Raw genomic sequence first — 21,910 nt, 5'->3', positions numbered from 1 at the left:
CAACTTTAATTCTCTGTAATTCTTACACTCTTTGCATCTTGTGCATCCCCTTTACCTTGTAGATGGGAACAAGAGTACTTTCCCTCCACTCCTTGGGTATATTTTCCTGTTGGCAAACTTTTATGAACAGGTCCCATAGCAGGTCAATCCCCCCCCCCCAGTGCCTCCACTGGGATCCTGTCAGGACCCACCGATTTTCCATTCTTCATCCTCTTTATGGCCTCCTTCACTTCCACTCAACTGATGTTCTGCACCATCCCCTCATAAGGCTTCCCATCTTCTCTCCGAGTCCTTGCATTTTCCTCATTCAGAAGCCCTTCAAAGTATATTCTCCATCTGTTTCTTATATCCACATCCCCGCCCTTAATACTCTTTCTCCAGAGTCTTTGATCTGCTTCACATGTAAGATGTCCTTTGATGCTTTATTTCTACATTTTGCCAATTTATAAATTTTTTCTCTGTCCTGTTTCTAATTGATCATAAAGATCTTGATATGCCATGGCCTTCACCTGTGCAACAACTCTCTTGGCTTCTTGCTTTCTCTCTCTCTCTCTCTCTGTACTCTTCCACTTTTGACTTGTCCCATTTCTGCTTTGCCTTCCTCTTAGCTGTCACTGCTTCTTGTACATTATTATTCCACCACCAACCCTCCTTCTGCTCTCTAATCTTTCCAGATGTTTAACCAAGCACCTCAATTGCACAGCTCAGAATTGCTTTTGAATTATGTCTCCACCAATCTTGTACACTTTCTAGTCCATCCGAAATGCTCTCTAACACCCTCTCCCTAAAGCGGTTCCTCATACACTTTCTTCTTTTAAGCTAAACCACTTAATTGTCTTCATCCCATATCTTCCAAAGGTTCTTATCTTTGACCTTATTTTAAAGTCTGATGCACTAACTTTTATACATGCAAAACCTATCATACCTCTCCTAAACTCATTTGCTGTCAGGGTGCACACAACTAACAATTCTGTCAATTCATTCCTCATTCACCACTCTCCATGTAAAACATCTAGTCTGTACACCCTTACCAATCACACTTTAACACAACTTCCATGGATGACCCCTAGGTCTCTCTCTCTCTCTCTGTCTCTATTTGTCACATATTGAAAAATTTCCTTTATATCAGTCATATAAAACCCCTTTAATATCTTATAGGTTTCTATCATGTTCTCTTTTTTCTGCCTATCAATTAAATGTTGCAACCCATACACCTTAACCTCTCTTCATAGGAGCATTCCACAGACTTTTCACCAGCTTGGTCACTCATCTCTGAATCTTCTCTACAACCTCCTGATCCCCAAGAAACCCAGGTGACCAAATCTGTGCACAGTACCCAAGATGTAGCTGAATCATAGCCTTATAAAAGATGGATCTCCTTATCTTTATTTGTTAGCATTTTTCAACATTCAAGTAATCTGAGTTATTTTACCAGGTTTTGTAGTATGCCCTCTGAACTTCAATTTCTCCACCATTATCCCAGGTCCCTAGCTTTATTAATTTTCTGCAAATATGTAACCTTTTCAACCCAAAGTGCATAATCTTACATTTTGCAGTGTTAAATTAACAGTCATCATCCTTCGTCCTCATTACAAATTTATTTAAATCATTAGACTATTACACTTTTTTTATATAATCTTTGTCAAGTAGCTTTATTTTATCCTCCTACATGTTTCGCCAATTTTTCTATTGGCATCCTCAGGGAATACAAACTAGTAAGCTAAAATGAAGGTTACAGACTAGGTTATAACTGATGGTTCTAATTCATACAAAAAATTGGTATTGTGCGTGACAATGTGCGTGTCTTGTTAACGTGATTTATTCGTTATGGCTCATGACGTAATTGTTATGAAAGTTCATTTCTTTGATATTTAATGATCTGATAAAAGTTTTCCAAATTTCTGGTAAAATTAGACCTTGATTCTTGTTTAGGTTTTCAGTTTTACGGGCGACTGTAGCTGCTTCTTTAAAGGTTCTTGAATGGTAGTTATCTTCTATGTATGCATAAGGCTCTTATCCCACTCAATGTGATGGTTAGTAGAGGCAAAGTGGCATGAAAGGCCTGAAATGTCTTGTCTGTTATTTCTGACATATCCTATGTGTTCTTTCTTTCTTTCTCGTTTCAAAGCTTCTAGAAGTCTGACCTACATAACTAATATCACATGAGCAAGGTATATTATATACTCCAGAGTACTTGTAGAATGGGTGAGGATCTTTCAGTGATCTTAAAAATTTCCGAATAGTGTTGATTGGTTTGAATGCCACTCTGATCTTATGTGGTTTTAAAAGGTTAGCTAATTTTTTGGAAATGTTGCTGACAAAAGGAATCGTAATTGTACTGATGTATTGGACGTCATCACGTTGTCGATGTGGTATATCAGTAAAGAGAATCTTGTTATAGAGTCTTTTTGGGTAACCATTTAAAGAAAGTTCTCTGGATATTGTGGTTAATTCCGTTAGTAGGTCATCCTTGTCTGTCGTATACTGTATAGCTCTTTTCTTGAGAGAAAAGAGCTACACAGTATACCATTCAAACCAATCAACACTATTCAGAAATTTTTAAGATCACCGAAAGATCCTCACCCATTCTACAAGTACTCTGGAGTATATAATATACCTTGCTCATGTGGTATTAGTTACGTAGGTCAGACCTCTAGAAGCTTTGAAACGAGAAAGAAAGACTCATCTAGGGTGTCTAGAACTCTACATCTCTCTGTTTCCACCACTCAGTTACAGTGAACCGCATTATCTGCACCAATGCCATCTACTGCCCACCATTACTAGTAGTATTTTCACAGACAATCACAAACATCCATGCCCATGGTGGGATTCAAACTTGCAGCCTTTTAGCTGGAGAGCGGATACGCTAACCAATCGGCCAACCAGGCCAGGTTGGCCGAGTGGTTAGCAGGCTACCAGGTACCGACCATTCTCATTTGCTCCAACTTTTGTAATTGTTTTCCATGCATTTTTCTGTCAAATGCCTTTGCAAAGGACAGCAGTATTATGATGTAGCCATTCCTTATCTAACTGCTGTCACCCTGCTATAAAATAGAGTAAATTACTAAGCAATGTCTACCTTTTCCAAGCCTTGCTGCCCACTATAGAGTATTGTATCCCTATCCACCCACTGTTGGATTTCACCTTTAATCAACTTTTTCAATACTTTAATTACCACTCCTGAGATATTAATTGGTCTGTAATTTCTATTTCTGTCTTGAAACTATCTTATCCTCTTTCCACTCCCTTGAAACCTTGGCAGAGTTGTGACTTATCATCATAGGCAATGCCAATTGTCTTGCACGTTCACAGGCTTACTTGCCATCCAATCCCAATGCTATATTCATATTGACATTTTCCATTATACTAGAGCACTTCTCGTTCATCTACTTCAATTTTGACATAAGTCTCTGTCACATTGGCAATGCAAAATCTACACCTTGGCAAAATGATCACTCAGTAACCTATTTCTTTTGCCTCTCTCACTTTCCATAGCCATTTTTCTTTTACTTGCTACATAATGGGAAAACTTTTTGGATTTACTTTGTCCTGATTAGTTAATTTCCTATCATAATTTGATTTTACTTCAAATGAGTATGTTGATCACCTTTTTCTTTATATTTCATCCACAATGTTTTCTTTTTGCTACTCTTGCTTTATTCTCCTGGACATGGATATATAGTCTGATACAGCATCTCTCGAATAATCTCTGACCACTTTCCATGCACCACTGACATTCATTTCTTGTAGATTCTCAAGCCATGGGACTGCCCCAAGAGTCTGTCATAATTTTCAACTTTATAGTTCAATATAAACCCTTTCTTTAGAGAGAATATTGCATGTTTAGCACCTTTCCAGAACAAGACTGCATGGTCACGCTTCCCAAGGTAGAGTGTCTACCTTAGTTATGGATATATCTTTTGATGCTATTAGCAGATCCAGCACTCTCAAACCCCTTATCCTCTCTATAACATGTTGTTTCATGTAATTATCCCTTAGGAACTGTATAGTTCTACTTCCACCTTGCCATGCCCCATTCCTCCCTCCAATCTCTGTTCGCATAGTTGAAGTATTCCCATAATAACTGCTCGGCTTGCACCTGTGTTAATTTGCATATGCAATATCTACATCTTCTGGTGGACCCTTCCTGTCTATATAGCAACAACCAACAATATAAGGTTAGTGTTATATAGATGAGTAGTACTCTTGAATGCAAAAGGATATTAAGTTTTTAATTGTCTTCTTTCAAATTGAATGTGTGAAATATTAAAATTTTGGTATTATTGAACTGTTATGAAATAAATTCAGATTTCTGCAGAATTAAAGGCAGTTGCTTTGTTTGAATCTAGAAACAACCAACTCTTGCCAGATTAGCAGCACTGAAGGGATTATGTGCAATGTACACTTCTGGAGGAGGCCTTTTCCAGGTATATTCATGCATATACTCTTTCATAATTTTTATCAAAAATGTGAGATATTTTTAATTGATTACTAATTGGTAATAAAATAACTGTCATAATTAGTAATAAATTATTAATAGAGAGGGTTTCTTATTGCTTGTGCTGAGTACATACCCATAAATTTGAGCCAAAATTAATCTTAGAATTTTAAGTGTCTCTTATCATAAATTGTTATGCTTCTTATGCAGCAGTCAGAGAATCTTTTACATTTCTAGGTTAGAACCTAGAAATGTAAAAGATTTGCTTTTTCACCTGATCATGTAGTATATTATAATTTACAGGGAATTCTTTTTATTCATATTATATCAAAGCATTTACAAACTAAACTATAGATTCACCACAATGGAAAGCATATTGCCATGTGAGTATGCTTTCCATTGCATATCAGAGAGCATATATTGTCTTCTAAGCAACTTTGTAGTGTTTGGAAGAATGACTGCTCCTTGGTTGAAGAGTCATAGGTTCCAGTCTAATCTCCAACATTTATAAGAATCATTCAACTGAAGGAGTGTGAATTAACTTCATATGGAGGTAGCAGGGTTTTTTCTCCACTAGGAAAATTGGGCTTTTAATTTGCAGAATAAACTGTAAAATCTTGTATAGATGGAAATTTTAGATTAGATTAGTTTAGAATTACTTAGGAATTCAAATTAATTTACTATACTTGTAAGTTTGGTTAATATTTAACTATTGATTTGCTGTACAACAACAAAAGACAAAGAAAAAAATCTCTGAATGAATTGTAACAATAGATTGTTAAGACAAAGAAATATCCCAGACGGGATTAAGTCAAGAATGTACAGGGTTTCCCGCCTTAATGTAGTGACCTAAAAGGTGGTGGAAAAAGGCCTCTATGAATACCCAGGGGGATAAAATAGTAGCAGGACCCAAGGTCAATTGAGCAGCATAGAAGGGGAGACATCAAGAGGGAGAGAAAAGGAGATTTTTTTTTTTTTTTGGAGTAGGTCAGTCGTGATTAGCTAGAAGACTGCTTAGGAGGAGAGGTCGTTTCGATGGTCGTCGCTGGAGAAATTCGTTTTTGCCCAGTTTATGTTCCAGCTCCCGATTCGAGTATGTCCTACTGATTCTAGGTCAAAGGACCCCGTTCCAGCCAACAGATGCCCAAAGACGCTAGATGGGTCATTTATGCAGTAAAGAAAGTGAGTTCTGGATTTCCAGCCGCCAAGGTTCCTGATGATCTCCGCCTGTGGAAGTGCCCTCGTCGATATCGAAAAAAGGTGCCCGTGTGTGTAAGCAATATCAGAAAGAAGAAGATGATAACAATCTCAAGGATCTACGGATGTGGACTAGATGACTAAATACCAAGTAAGGTCTATTATATATGATCTAACTAGAGGCAGAAATAATAGCGTTGTTATAAGGTGAAAGTTAACGTGCATAATATTATTTATTGTCTAAGCTTGCCTGTGGTATAGTATGTGTAGGTCTGTTATGTTGTATGATTTTAGTGTAGGCACAAATATTACACCTTAGCCTGTTTACTTAAAGGTGAATTGTTGAACTAGGTTGGATAATTTAAGATGTAAGTTAATATTGCTGAGAAGTATAGAGTCAGGAAAAAGATTGTGTGCTTAGTGTTAACTTTATTGTACTTTAATTAGCATGAATAAATTGTTTTGTTTGTCAAATAACTTGCCTGATTCCTATATACCAATGCACTTCTCATAAAAAGACCGAATCTGTGTGACCTAAGTAGCCATGACTGAAGAATAGAGTATTGCGTTGCTTGACATAGTGATTAGTGTGAGAGATATTTCCATGCTTTGCTGAGTGTGTTTTCAAATGGAAGGATATTTAAGTCTTATCTGCGATTTCTGATGGCACAGTCATAATAAATAAATAAAATTTTCAGAAATCAATATAGAAAAATGCTTGCTGTTTAGACAAAGGGATTCACTCCAGCCAGAGGCAATTCCTAAGTTATAGAATTTTGTGCACATTATTAAGCATAGTTACGACATTGAGAAAGGGGGGGGGTCTAAATGAAAGAAAGGATTAACTGCAGTAGACTAAATCAAGCAACAGATTAAGAAAATGGAGTTACGACCGTTAAGTAGATTAAATGAAAATAAGTAAGTAAAGTTAAATAAGTATATAAGACAAATAAAGGATAAATATTGAAATGTATATCAAAAGCAAGTTCAAAAGATACAAACTTGAAATAAAGATAAATAATAAAAAAATACATTATATTTTACAAAACTAACTTAAGAATACATTCATTGACTAACATGGTACTGTATGGTAACAGGATTAATCCTATCATAGCATTAATTAAGTTTATGAAAAGCCAAGTTACTTTTGGATCTATATATAAAACATATACAAACAAAGCTGAACTATTTCAGTTAGTTTAATTGTATATTTATTATCTTCACTTAAATTTACACTTAGTTGATGTATTTCACTATCATACACATATGTTCTGATGCCTAATAAAGTTTTATAAAGGGCTTGCTCACCTAAACATAAATGAGAATATACATTCACTGGCCAAAATATTGCAGTGCTCCCTACAAGTTAAATGGAATCTACCAGCAGCATGTAACTATTGCCATAAGTCCTGAACAGAAATCCAGTAGTTAGGTATTTATTATCCCTTCTTTTTTCTTCAAATTTTCTCATATTTGTAGGTTTGATTTGCTTCTTATTCTACTATTTAGGTCTACAAACAGAAAAAAAAAATCTTTGTTTCTTTATCAACTGCTCTCAACTATATCCTCTGCAGCATTGTCCTTATACTATTTTCTCCAGTCAATGTCATCCTACTGTAATCATTTTTTTTTAATTCTGGCTACATAACAAAATAACCCCTTAGGGAATTTTTTTTTTTTTTTTTTTTTACTTCATTAGCTATGTGCTGCTCAGACTGCTCTTTTGCTACTCTTACCAAAAATTGCCCTCCTTGCCAGTTCTTTGTACTCCTCATGACATTGATTATTACCACTCATCTTATGTTGCCTCCATAATGCCTTCTTTCTCTCTATTGCTTGCTTAATCTCTTCATTCATCCATTTCACACATACCTTATTTAACCTTCTGACCCTTGGAATACATTTAGACATGCTTCTACTAGATAGTTCTTAAATAGCACCCAACTCCTCATTCCATGCTACAGCTGTAAGCTGTCTCCTGAGATTCTGATAATCACTAGTGTTGTAGTTCCACATACATTCTTTCCTCACATGGCTGGCAACCATACAAATAATCACTTCACGATCACTCTCACCCAACTGGAAGGAGATTTGACACCTCATTTATAATGACATCCTCTGATGAGATGATCAAATCCATGACTTTCAATCTTTGCATTTCCCTCTGTTACATACTGTCTGAGGTAGTTTTCCCTCAAAAACTCAAAAAAACTAATTTTCTTTACTTCCAGTTGCTACTATCTCATCATACCAGTCTATATTGCCAGAATTAAAATCACCCATAATGATCACCCTTTTCTTATTTGCTTTTGCTAATTTGATTATACATTCCATAGTCGCCAACCTCCACATTACCAGTTTTATAGCAACATCCAACTAAATATTTCATTCTATTCACTTCTGTCTTACACTATACTGCTTCCAAATTGAGGCAGTATGGTGTACTGATTGCATCTCCATTGTATGAACATAACTTTTTTTCTATTCATCAGTAGCACTCCACCTCCCCTTTTATCCTTTCTATCTTCACAAAAATGATCATATATTTCCAGTTCTACTCCTGGCAGGATGTCATTCTCGTCCCACCATGTCTCACTTATTCCAACAATTTTGGGATAAACGAACTCAATCAATTCAACCAATTCATTTCCCTTGTTTCTGATATTTTTAGCATTCCTATGCATACATATACAACAGCTCACTCCTGCATCTATAAGAAGTTTCACTGATACTACTTATTAGATGTAACTTCTCCATACCTTCCTTCTTTTTCTTCTTACCCATCCTAGAACCTTCTTCAAATCCAAATGTTCTCCCAAGATCCCAAGCCATCCCATTCCCTTCTTGTCTACACATGTTCTTCATTTTCTCTTTGAGCATCAACCTTTCTCACGCTGCATTCTCCTGTCCATCCTAAGCCCCTCCCCCCCATTTCCCTATTTGTCCTCTACACTTGTTCTCTCATTCTCTACACTTATGCCACCCACTTGTTCATTTATAAGCACTGCTTCAATCTCTCCCACTCTTTGGCATTGCTTCTTATTTGCTCAGATACATTCTCTGCACTCATTACCTCTCCCTTTCAGCAGCAGTTCCAGATGACTCACACCAAAGAAGCTCAAATGAAGTCCATCACTCTTTTGTAGTTCAGTTTTTCCTTCAGGCTCATTCCACACATTAACAAACTGCACTCCTTTCTCGTCACACATTTCTGCTAACATATCAGTCATACCTTTCCTATCACATTATTATCTTTTATCATTCTCAACAACCTCCTGATATTCAGTCTTACATTCTCCTTGTTCCCACTACCAACTGCTTTGCTCACTTACTCCTCATATCTAACCTCGATCACTCTATTCATTTTACCTCCCAGAAAACAAACTTTGTGCATCTTCTTATTTACCACACCTTTAATAACTGAATCCCTATACAGTGCCATTCATGAGTCTTTCATTACCTCTTTCATACCAACATCATTCATTCCACTCTTCCATATGTATCTATAATCCTCTTCATTTCACTCTGCATTCATCCTCTCTTGCCTCATCTTCACAAACTCAGCTTTTGAATCTTGCATGATATTCTTTCACTATCATTCACTTTCGCTATCTTATTGTCAGTCATACAAGCTTGTTTGCCATTGAGCCCCACCCGCCATCTTACTGTTAATTGCACTCTGTTTTCAAACATCATCATTATTACATGTTTTGACATCAGTTGAACTCCTTTCCTCACTTCCACACACACACACACACACACACACACACACACTCTCACTCACTCACTCACTCTTTCTGAATATTTATACAATCTTCCTCAAATACCATTTCAGTTACAACGGCATGTTCCTTACTCATATTTAAACAAGCCTCATGGTCCATCAGATTATTGCACTTCCTACATCCACACTCACTCCTTTCTTTTATTCAGCCTTTCCACATAAACATCCACAACATCTTCTCGTCATACATACTACATTCACAGCACTGTACCATTTTTGAAAAATCCACACCATTCACTTTACTTGTCTTTTGCACTGACCCACGCAAAAATGAATCTACCTTTCTTCTCCTTATTGTATCAGAGTACTAACAAGAAAATAAATTAAAGTAATACTGCCTTAGAAATTCAACCAAACACAATAAAGATATTCCACACCTGGATATCTCAGAGTAACACTGTCTACAAATTAGACAATATTGCCAAACATTAAATGTTAATTTACTTCTCTCTTTGCAGCTTACATGACCACTGATGTGTAGCACTCTCTACCTAGTATTAAAGCCTTATAAAAGAGAATCTGCATAAAGGGGACTTCCAAGACAACGAAAATGGTTATTGCTTTTTTCGTAGCAGAAATTCATACTTCTTCATTCACTGCTCATATCAGTTTTTCCAGTTGCATACCCTTTATTTCTTTCCATTTCAAGAGTAGCATTTTTGCATATGCTCACTCTGATATACCATGTCAGGAAGTGTTCAACTTGGAATCTTCAATTTGTGATCTTTTTTGGCTAAAGATCTGATTTATTCTGTAAAATTCATTTCCTGTATTGCTTCTCACTCTGAACTGTTTTGTTTTTCTTTTCCTTTCTTTAAATGTTGATTTTTTTCCTCTAGTCAGCCCAACTTTTTTGATAGTGAAGTCATCTACCTTGGAAATTCTACTGACCACATCTCCATCTAGTTTTCCTTTTCCAGCCACACTGTGCTGCAGCAGGTAAAAATTTGCAATCACCACTAATCTCTCACAAACTTCAACTTGGAGACATAGATTGGAAGGAGGAAAGATCATGTTGCAGGAAGGAAATGGAATTTATACACTTACTGAGAGAATACTTGAAGCAGAATGTGAGGGGACTTGTGATACAAGAGTGTTAGATCTGGTTATAGGATCAGAGGATGGCTATATTGCCTCCAATTGGGTAAAGTGATCATTTGGTCTTGACTTGGGAGGTAGCAAAACATGTGGAAAATTCCAGTTAAGAAGGGGTAACAAGGCAGGTACTTATGATACACTTAGGAGGCAGCTGGATGCAATACCATGGCATAAAGTTCTACAAGGGAAGGATATTCACAGTGCATGGGGGATAGTCAAGGGGTATCTGGAAGAGGAGGCAGTATCACGCTATATACCCAAGATCAGGAGGGTAAATTGGGTATGAGTTAGATGGATGAGTAGTATCATTAAGCATGAGCTGCAAAGCAAACATAGAAAATGTTATGGAGGGTTGATAAGGAGAAAGGTTCAGCTAACTCATGAACAGCACAAAGATCATGCAAGAAAGGTGACCAGCATGATAAGGAAGCCAAAAGATTATGAGAAGAAATTAACTGAGCAGGTGAAACTCCATTATATGGAGTTCATTATATGGCAAGCAGGAGGAAGAAAGAATATGGAAGGATAACTTTATGAGTACAGATGGTAGAGGTGACAGAAGCAGACAATATTGTTGAGCAATCGAGTGACCACTTTGCATAAGTATATCAAACATGTAAATACAGCTGTGGAATAGATGGGATGTAAATGTATGCTTTACAAGAATGTGCAAGGGAACTAGAGATGCCTTTGACTAGGCTGTTTAAGTGTTCACTCTGGCAAAGTCCCAAGAGAGAGTGGAAGGAGTACAAAATAATTCCTTTGTGTAAAGGAGAATCTAAGTCTCTGGTAGCAAATTATAGACCAATCGGTATCTCAGGAGTATTGGTAAAAGTGCTGGAAAAGTTGGTAAAAAAAAAAAGAATTTAGGAATGGGTAGATACAAAGATGATACGCAATGAAGGGCAGCATGGCTTTGTGAGGGTCAAATCATGCAGTAGTGATCTGCTAACTTTTTATAATAGACAAGCAACTGAGTTGAATAAAGGGAATAGCTACATGATGCTACTCCTGGATTTTGCAAAGGTTTGTGATAAGATACCTTATGGAAATCTTATGAAAATGGGAACAGATGGGGCTGGATATGAAGTTAGTGATATAGTGGAATTCAGTTGACTGCTGAGGATGCAAATTTGGGCGAGGTAATAGTTAAGGTGATGTTAGAGAGCTTGCAGGATGATTTAAATAGGCTGAACAATATGGGAAAAACATAATGAGTATCAGTTTATTGTGGAAAAGTTTTTTATTCAAGTTATGAATTTTGTGATACAAAGATTACAAGATGCATATCACATTGAGGGAACTCTACTCCAGGAAATTGAAGCCAGAGATTTGGGTGGTAGTAATAGATAGAGAATTGAATTTTAGAGGGCATGTTGCTCAAGTTGCAAGCTTTTTCTAGAGTAGCTTGCAGGATTACTTGGTTATTTAAGAGCACACTAACAAACAGAGATAAAGGAGTTATCATTCCTGTTTATAAAGCCTTGATACAACCACATCTGGATTACTGTGTTCAAGTCTGATCTGCCTGGGTTTCTTGGGGATGAGGAAGTGGCAGAGAGAATCCAGAGGCAAGTAAGCAAGATGGTGAGTGGTCTATGGAATGCTCCCTATGAGAATAGATTGAGGGTTTGTGGATTGCAAAAGGTGGTTGATAGGTGAAAAATGGGGAATATGATAGAAAAATTTAATTTACTTAAAGACTTTTGTAGGACTGATGCAAGGGAAATGTTTCACAACCTGGCAGAATGAGAGGTCTTCCCTGGAAATTTGATAAGAGTGTAGTTAGCAAAGAGTGTGAGGGCTAGATTTTTCTCTTGGAGAGTGGTGAATGAATGGAATGGGTTGCCTGAGTCAGTTACGAGTCCTTTGTCTGTTAATGCTTTCAGGGAAAGGTATGAATAATATTATGTTGATAGTTTGGGTTTCCCATGATGAGTCTTCTTAGGACTTCATAGAGGTGCTCATGCAATAATAATAATAATAATCTAGAATATCATACCTTCAGTTTTCACATTCCTTTATCATCTTTTATTCTTTTTACAGTAATCTTGCTTCCATTTCTAACTTTTTTTTAATACCCGCCAGAACATTTTGCCACCTTCTTGCTATCTTGCGTCTGTATTCTCACTAAAGTCTTCCCATGAGATTTTGTTCAGTTAGGTTTGCACATTGCTTTGCTTTGCTTTCTTATATTTTTCTTAAACTTTGATTCTTGCTTTCTAACTTTCGTTTTTTCTTGAATAATATTTGTATTTTGAGTCTGCACATTTTACCTCTGAAAGCAGCTTGACATTTATTCTTTTAAAAACTTTCTTACATTTGTTTCTTTTTGGTAAAATTTTCAGCTGGCCTGGTTGACTAAGTGGTTAGTGTATCCACTCTCCAGTCAAAAGGCTGTAGGTTTGAATCCTGCTGTGGGCATGGATATTTGTGATCGATTGTAAAAATACTAGTGGTGGGCAGCAGATGCCATTGGTGTAGATGGCAGCTGCGGTTCATTGTAGTTGGCAGATTGATGAGTTGTGGAGATGGAGAGCTGTAGAGTAGATGTCCTCCCTCAATGAGTCCTTGGACTCCTTGGAGGTGTCATGTAATAATAATAATAATAATCTTCAGTTTTATTTTGCTCAAAACTGAATAGCAATTACCTCTTATTTCAGATCTCTTATACTTATGTGACATGAACCAATGTGAAGATATCTTTATCAACAGTATACTCTAGTCATTGGGACTTTTCTGATTTCTTATGTCTCGTCTCCATGTGAATTTGGGCACATCTTTATGTTGGAACATGGTATTCCCATTTTGATGTTTCTTCACACCACTTTCCTTGATGTTGCCTGCCAAGATGATTATCTTCATGTTCAGTGTTGAATACTATAGCTACTCCTATCTTTTCCCTGATCATTACTGCCTGAATATAACATCTTGCATTTTCTATTTAGAAAAAAGTCATCTGTTTTTTTGTCTTTGTTTTGGTAACACTAATTATGTTGACATGGTGCTTCTGTAATTCTTCTTACATTGATGGTACCCGTCTTGAATTCTACTCGCATGAAATTTCTTTATGTTGCGCTATCATTTGTTTTGGTTAATTATGCAGTGCTTTTTTCTCCAAATTTACACTATTGAGATCACTTACAAAACAATAACAATGCGGTTTAAATGTTAAAAAATTATAAAAAATTTGAAACTTCATTTATTATTAGTATTTTTGAAATGTGAAAGAGGATGAAACTGCATGCATACAAGCAAATTTTTGATTATCACTAAATTTTTAGCTCTCAATTATTACTCAAGCTAAAAACTATTTAAAATTTTGTGTTACTCATTTACATGGAATATTATATTGTATTTTATGCATTGTAATGTTTCACATATTATTCAGAAGCTTGTAAGAACATGGTATTATATCCTTTAAAAAATGTAAAATCTTTGCAATTCTGTTATTAATACATATTTGTAAACAGCTTGATCAGAGAAAACTAAGAAGTCTGAAATATAGCTGTCTTGTTTTCTAATTGTTGGATTTTCATATCTAGATAAGTAGTGACTTGGCTGTGGGTAATCTGTCAGCTGGGCTGTCTGAATTACTGCAGCTTATGATGAAATTAATGAATCAACCCAGAGATGCAGGATTGCAGAATGTATGTTCATGGTTATTTGGAGAAATATTTAGTGTTCAAACAGGAATGAATGCATCTTCATCAGGTAATCAAATCAATAAACTATTCTAAAGTTACTGTTAAAAAGCAAATTAATTTAAGGAAATACTGTGAACTCTATGCTATCTGATTAACTTAGAAAATGGCATCTTCAAATAGCAATTTTTCCACTTGCTAGAAGCCTCTAGATTGATGCTTTTCTGTGATGCATGAGCATGCACTAAATATATATTTAGCAGCATAAATAAAATTATGTGTAAGCATTATAAATTAATAAACTGTTAATTTATAATGCATACAAAAAAACAAAATCAGTAGGGGAAAAAAAGAAGAAAAAATTACTTTTGTTCGGAATGTGAAGTATTAGAAGAATGCTGTTACTTCACTAAATGCATCATGCATTTAGTGAAGTAACAGCAGACCAAAGTTTCAATTTTAAAAAAATGTGATTTTTTTTTTTTTTTGCATTGTATGCACATAAAATAAGTTATTGCAAGCAACTCACTGTACTTTTTGTTTAATGACTGCATGACACAAAGAAGCATAAAGCACTTTATTCAATTTAGAAATCTCTGCTAGTTTCATGTGCCAACAGATATGTTTCATCAGGGCTTACTTATGTTACAAAAAAGTTATTTAGAGAAGATAAATCTATAATTAAGGAATGAAAGAATATAATGGATGAAAAAACACAGTAAACACATCAAAACATGTGTGTTAATTGGTGCTGTCATATTCAATAATGTAATGCATGCCATTGTTCATGTCTATAGATCAGATTGACTAATATAACAAATGCCACATGAACAGTGAGTCATATAGACTTATAGATCTGTGTGGAAGAGAGATCTGCATGTCAGAACATTTTAAAGATGTTGAAAAGAAAGGACATCACAAGTTTAGTTAGATTTTCTTGCAACCTATTAAAAAAATAAATAAATAAAACCAGAAATGCTTTACATTGAACATAACTGTTTTGTCAAGAAATTCAAGGAGGCTTCCAAAATGCTCTGCACTCCTATTCAGAATATTAAAAAACAAGATCTGATCATGAACTAGGTTTGGTCTTCATTCAAAAAATCTGACATTTACAGATCTGGACTGTGACACATTACATTACAGAGTGTGACAGTACCAACTTGTATACCTGCTTTCATGTATTCACTGCATAGATTTTTTTTAACTTTTTGCAACACAAGTAAACTCTAATGAAGTGCCTGTCACCATACAAAACTAGAAGAGATTTCTAAACTGAGTAAAGTATTTTATGCTTCTTCTTTCGTGTGGTCATTAAACTGGAAATTCAACAAACATCTTTAAAATGACTGAAGCATGAAACTTTAATTCACTGTATTTGTCAACTTGCAAATTAAAAGTGTGTTTAATTTGTGCAGTTGGCAACTTTCTAAAAGAAGAATAAATATTTCTTTACCAAATGTGAGCAAAATAACAATTTCTACTTAAAATGGACATTGTGATGTTTCAGTGATTTCAGTTGTACAATTAGTTCTGGAAAATGCCATATATTTCACCATATTTACACCTATTACCAAAGAAAAAAGTTTTCCCCAAAGGCTTGGTTTGTATTTTTTTCTACCAAGTCATGGTTTATTTCGTGATTGTTTCCCCTTCATGTTGACTGGTAAAAAAAAAAAAAAAAAAAAAAAAAAAAAAAAAGATAATCTATTTATATTGATTACCATCATTATTTCTTATTTTTTCCCATTTTTTCACCTTTTCCTTAGTATTAGGTGCATGCAAATAAGCTTTGGAAACAGTTCTGGAACTGTTAAACTAAATGCTGTTCATGGTATCCAGCTACTTTTCTTTCACTTTGTCTACATCAATGAATCACTGCCCTTTCATGATTTTCTTTATTCGTGGGAATAAAAAAAAAAAAAAAAAAAAGACATTGAGAGAGAAGATTTTTTTTTTTCTTTTTTTAGTATATGTCCTCTTTGAACAAATGAGGCACAAATTTAGTAGACACATGTTTTGTTTGCAAATATTCTGTTAAAATTCGCTGCCGTGAACTCCACGACAAATTCGTCTCTACAGAAACTTGTTTAGTGGTCTTTCAATGATCTTCATTGATTGCCTGGCAAATCTTTTCAATGTTTTCATAATTTCTGCTTGTTGAAGGTTGGCCAAATCATGGTTGGCCTTCAACTGACATGCCTCTGTTTTTGAAAAGAGGAAAATCTCGTAGACCTGTGTTTTACCTAAAGTATTGTTCTTAAAGGCTTGCCAAAGCATAACAATAGTTTCCACTGCAGTTTTTACACAAAAGAAAACAAAATTTCATGCACACTCTCTGTTCCTTGTGGTCAGCCATCACAAAATTGCCAAACTTGCTTGTAAGCTCTTGCAAAAAAAAGCAGCCAGAACAACAAATTAGTTCACATAGAATGACTCTACTTGCCAGACTGGAATGGAAAACTGCACACTCATGATGCCTAGCCGCATTATCCATAACTAGAAAATGCACATGCACCAAGTTTGGATTTCAGATTCTGGTTATTTTTGGGTACCCCTTGTATGTCGGTACTTGAAGGAGAAACAGCTATCAAACCTGAAATGTGATAAGGCAACTGGAATAGATAATATACAACCATAAATGCTCAAATATGGAGGTATAAGGTTTCAGTGGCTACACTGCATAATTCAGAAGGCCTGGTGAGAGAGTCAAATCCCAGATGGAGTAGAGTGTTTATAGTACCCATCTATAAAAAAGGAAAGTAAAACTGAATATGAGAATTGCAGAGGAATTTCATGAGTGTTCCTAGTTTATGCAAGTATACTTGAGAAATGGCTAAGAAAAATTGTGGAGGGGAAGCTTGGAGAAGAACAAGCTGGATTCAGGCAAAATAGAGGTTGTCAGGATTAGATTTTCACTTTAAGACAAATTGTTAATAAATATTGGTAATATAACAGGGATTTGTATTTAAGTTTTGTAGATCTTGAAAAGGCATATTACAAAGTGCAAGAGGAAAGCTCTTCAAAATGCTACAGTTATATGGTGTAAATGGGACATTATATTAAGTAATACATAGTCTCTATTTAAGCTGTAAATGACAGAATTGTAGGAGGTACAGGAAGATGGTTTGATATTAAATCAGGTGTGTGACAAGGGTGCACATTATCTCCACTGTTATTCATTATCTATAGAAATCACATTATGATGGAAAGTGGTATTGAACCTGATATCAAAATTGGAGATGTTAATCTTAACTCTTGACTTTATGCAGATAATACTATACTTCTAAATAAATCCACTACAAGTTAGGGAATCCACTAGGATTTCAAAATCCACTAGGAATCCACAACCATATTCAAAACCATTAACTAAACATTTGCAAAATGGCTACAATAAAAAAAAAAGTTCACAAGATCCTCCATAAAAATACCACTAAAAACAAAAAAAGATGACAAGAATGCCATACCCTATGTTAGAGGCATTTCAGAAAAAATAGACAGAACACTATGTAAATACAACATCAAGACTACCTTCAAACCCCTGACAAAATTAAGAAATTTACTCAGTTCTTCCAAAGATTCTCTTCCATACCTGGCCCATCCAGGGGTTTACAAAATCCAATGCACATGTAACCTATCCTACATACGGGATGTAGGATAGGTTATCAGGATAGGATATAGGATCAGTATGTGCAATCCTAATCAGAAAAGACGAACACAAATGACACGTTAAATACCTTCATTATGGTAAAACCGGCCTATCAGGCCATGCACTCCAATCATACCATAGAACTGACTGGAAAGGCACCAAGTCCCTACACTGCGCCAAAACCTGGTTTTGAGAGAGAATTCAAAGAAGCCTGTGAAATGCTAAAACACTATCCAAACCTGAACAAAAATGACAAATTAATCATTCCAAGAATGTGGAGGACTCATCTGCAACCCTTATAGCAACCAGAACAAGCCCAGAAAAAAAATCTCAATATGAGAGGACTTTAGAAATGTTTAATAATGTAGTTCTGTTTTAATTTATTTTTAAAAAATATTCTGTGTGTTTAATTTTTTATTTATTTTAATTTAATTTTAATTTATTTTTATATTTATCTGTTTAATTTAATTTTTTTTATTTAATATTAATTTAGTTCTTCCACAGGAGGTCAAGCTAAGTAAAAGATTAATAAGCAGTTAGATTCTTTTACCTTTGTAAAGTGCAGTGGCATGTAGCTTGTATCTTATACATATGTATTTTCCTGATGATGACCTCAATACAGAGGTCGAAACGTCGAATGTTACTTTCCTAATATTAAGTAAGATAATTACCTTAATACATGTGTTATGTCTCCATAAATTCGTAACTATGAATGCTGCCCACTGTTTAACCTTAAAAGAAATAATCTGAATAACTGCTGTAATAAATTTGGTATGAAAATCAGCAATAAGAAGACAATGTAAATAGGCAGAAACATTGAAAACGTGTAAATACTGAATGGCGAACCTATAGAACATGTATACTATTCATCTATTTAGGTACAATTTTTAGTGAAGATGACAAATTGAATAAGGAAATAGACAACAGAATTAATAAAGCTGGTATGGTAAGAAATCAGCTAAATAAATTTATATGGAATATGAGAGAAGTTAGACGAAATGCTAAACTGGCTGTATCAAGACAGTGTTGAAACAAATTTTAACTTATCGATCTGAGAGCTGAGTTAGAAATAAAACACTTGTTCAAAAACTGGAGACGTGAGTTGTGAGAAAGATTAGTGGAGTGAACAGATGGCTCATTGGCAGTATCATATTAAAAATGAGGATATCAGGAAAGAACTTGACATGGTTAGCTTTCAAGAATGTGTTTTCAGAGCTAATCTCATCTGGTATGACTACTTAAACAGAATGAAAAGACAAGTTAGCAAAACAAGTGCTCTTCACCAGGATGAAAGGGAAAAAACCCAGAGGAAGAACAAGATAATATCAGAATATTGATAGATAACAGATTAATTTGGAGAAAAATTGTTGTTAGGAAGTTTGTAATGATGTAACTTTTTCATATAGTACTATTGTAGTATCCTGTACACCCTGCTGAGGGTATATATATATATATATCAAGAATTTGTTTATGATGATGAGCCTTTAAGATATATTACTTTTAGAGGCAAGCTTTTCAATGGGCTCCTCCATAAGTGACAACTGTCATTGAATGTCAGCCCGAGATCCTTGCCTCCTCTACTTTCTCTAGTTCCACTAATAAAGTACAGTATATAATTTCCCATTAGTTGAGCTTGGATTTCAAGACCTTAAATTTAGTTGCATTAAACTTAGATCCCCATCCATTCACTCACTTGTCCAGCTTATCCTCCTGAAGAGCCACTACATCAGCAAACGTGTAGAAAGGCATTGAAATGTGTTTGTCGAACATGTTGATTAATTTTGACAGTATGTATTAAAACACAGACTGATAAGTAAATAATTATTTATTGACTTATTGCTGGTATTCTAACCAGCATCTTCAGAGCACAAAAAAACAGTTTGTCGCAGTGCACGAGACAACAACGATCTGGTGTAACAATTGGACTAGTTAGAACAATTGTAGCTACAACACAAAGACTAAAGTCCTAATTAGGCGTCCTCTATGTTTAAAAGTATACATCAGCACTATTAATAATAACCCTACCAAGCTTCATGTCAAAGCCTACCATGAATCATGTTTACAGCAGGCTATGTTTTTTTACATGTGCATCTGTCTATAGCTCACTTGACTTTGTAATGTGTTCATTCCACATAAAGTGGAATGAATACATTACAGGCACATGTTTTACACATTTAACAACATGTAGGACATAGTTGTTTTTAGATTTAGAATTAGAGGTTTCTTACTGCTTCACTCAGCTATACCCCCCCCCCAACAATTTCCCCATTCATTATTTTCATTCTTCCTTTGTAGCTTCTTATGCCATGGTGCTGACTCCTAAGTTTATTGTAATCACCAACTCTATGCTTTTATATATACACCTCTTTAACTGAAAATTCCACATGCTTAGCAGCCTCCCACAAGACTGCATGATCACACCATCCCACTTGGAGGCAGAGTTGCTACTTTGGTTATGGGTACATCTGATAGGTATTACCGAGGATCCAGCACTTTCACGCCTTGAATCTCCCCCCTCCCCATCACAAACTATTTCAAGTAATTATTCTTTAGTAACCATAAATTCCAATTATTTCCATACATACATACATCTCTTCTTTTCTCTGATCTAGGTCCTCATAATTGAAGTCCTCCTTATTTCTTTATATAGCAGTTAAGCATATGAAATTGTTTTTTCTATGATATGATTTTAAAATCTTGCAGGATAACTCAGTATGTGAATGAGTGTTTATAGATGATTATAACTGTATTAGCATTATGGATAGAGTTAACTAAGACTATGAGGCCAGTGTATTATGTGTTTAGTTGAATGTTCTGTAACTGGTATACCTGTTTTTTAGGATTAAAAACTTGAGTTTCCAGGAGGAAAAAGTTTTGCCACTTGTACAGGCTGAACAACCCTGGGTAAGCAAGGCTTTCTGACTGATAGTTAAAAAGTCCTTATAAAAGGATTTTGTGTACTTTTTCTTTTTAGATGGGATTCAACTTTCTGACTAAAGGGCAGATTTTATGAGTTTCTCATGACTGTGCTATGAAGGTGCAGTTTTAGTTGAATAACACAAACAAAATGTTTTGAACATTTACAGTTTGTAAATACTTGATCAGAAAGAATATTAATTCAGTTTTTAATATTTTACTTAGCTATTCTTGTTTTTTGCTTTCACTTGTGTACATGGATTATTTTATGGAGTTGAGCTTCATTGTTTCTTTTAAAGTTAACTTAGATTTTTCTTTTTCAGTTCCAACCAGTTATTCCTATTTAAATGATAAAAGCATACTTAAGCCAGTAGTAGACTTCATTCTCAAGAAACAAAAAATTGGTAAGGTGATAAAGAAGTATTCTCATATACTGTTGTTATCAAAAAAATAAATAAAATAAAAAATAATGATAATATTAAATACTTCTAAAAAAGAAAAAGTATAGCTATCAGCATCAAGCCAACTGTTCGTAAACAGTGTGTTCCTTCCTCTCTTAAACTACATCAAAAAATTGGATGAAACAGAGCTTTTTCTCTAATTTAGAAAAAATAAATAAATTACACAATTTGCTCTTCAAAAATAATGTCTCCATCCTTAACATTTGTTGAGGATGGAGACTTGGCAAATCAGCAGCTGTTTGCTTTGATTTGCCAAGTATTTGTAGTTGTTCAGGACCATTTCTGATATATGGAACACATATCTGAAATGGTCCTTAATTTCTTGTCACTTAGCGACAAGAAATTAAGAAACCGAATGTTTGAAAGCAGAAATCACCTATTACACTAAAAAAAAAGGTTCAAAGAGGTGGTAGAATGCATCAAAATTTTGTACACTCAAACTGCTTATCATGCAAAACATGCTATACAATTACCTATGAACACATGCATGCAATTAATCAATTTAATTATGTGTTATATGAAACACTTAAATATGAAGTTAAAGTCACTGATTAAAGTTTAAAGTGGATTGAATTTGCAAATTTCATAATTTTCCTGATGTGCGTGCCCTCAGGGAGGTTACAGGTACAGTATAATTAAATTTCCATTATTACCATTCATTTTGTTCCAACTTAATCTGTTATTCATTAGGTCTTCAGCATTATCAGATCTTACATTTAAGTC

General features: G+C 34.9%; 1 protein-coding gene across 2 annotated transcripts in view; it reads left to right on the top strand.

Annotated features, from left to right (window-relative positions):
- LOC150099747 (focadhesin) overlaps positions 1-21,910 on the top strand; it is a 381,450-nt gene that overhangs the window by 297,237 nt on the left and 62,303 nt on the right. Inside the window, exons 25-28 of one of the 2 annotated variants that reach the window (XR_016549345.1) lie at positions 4,350-4,427; positions 14,063-14,231; positions 20,651-20,714; positions 21,050-21,130. Coding sequence is in view for 1 of the 2 variants with exons in the window: in XM_090403693.1 (XP_090259819.1) it covers positions 4,350-4,427; positions 14,063-14,231; positions 21,050-21,130 (328 nt within the window). In the remaining variant the exon portion in view is untranslated. The remainder of the gene's footprint in view (positions 1-4,349; positions 4,428-14,062; positions 14,232-20,650; positions 20,715-21,049; positions 21,131-21,910) is intronic. The other variant, XM_090403693.1, reaches the window with a different exon arrangement.

This window comes from Typopeltis vanoorti, chromosome 14, assembly GCF_054136105.1.
Source record: "Typopeltis vanoorti isolate ZY-2024b chromosome 14, IOZ_Tvanoo_1.0, whole genome shotgun sequence".
NCBI classification, from domain to species: Eukaryota; Metazoa; Arthropoda; class Arachnida; order Uropygi; family Thelyphonidae; genus Typopeltis; species Typopeltis vanoorti.
The sequence above is the reverse complement of the archived record's forward strand: the minus strand, read 5'-3'. Positions and strand labels throughout refer to the sequence as shown.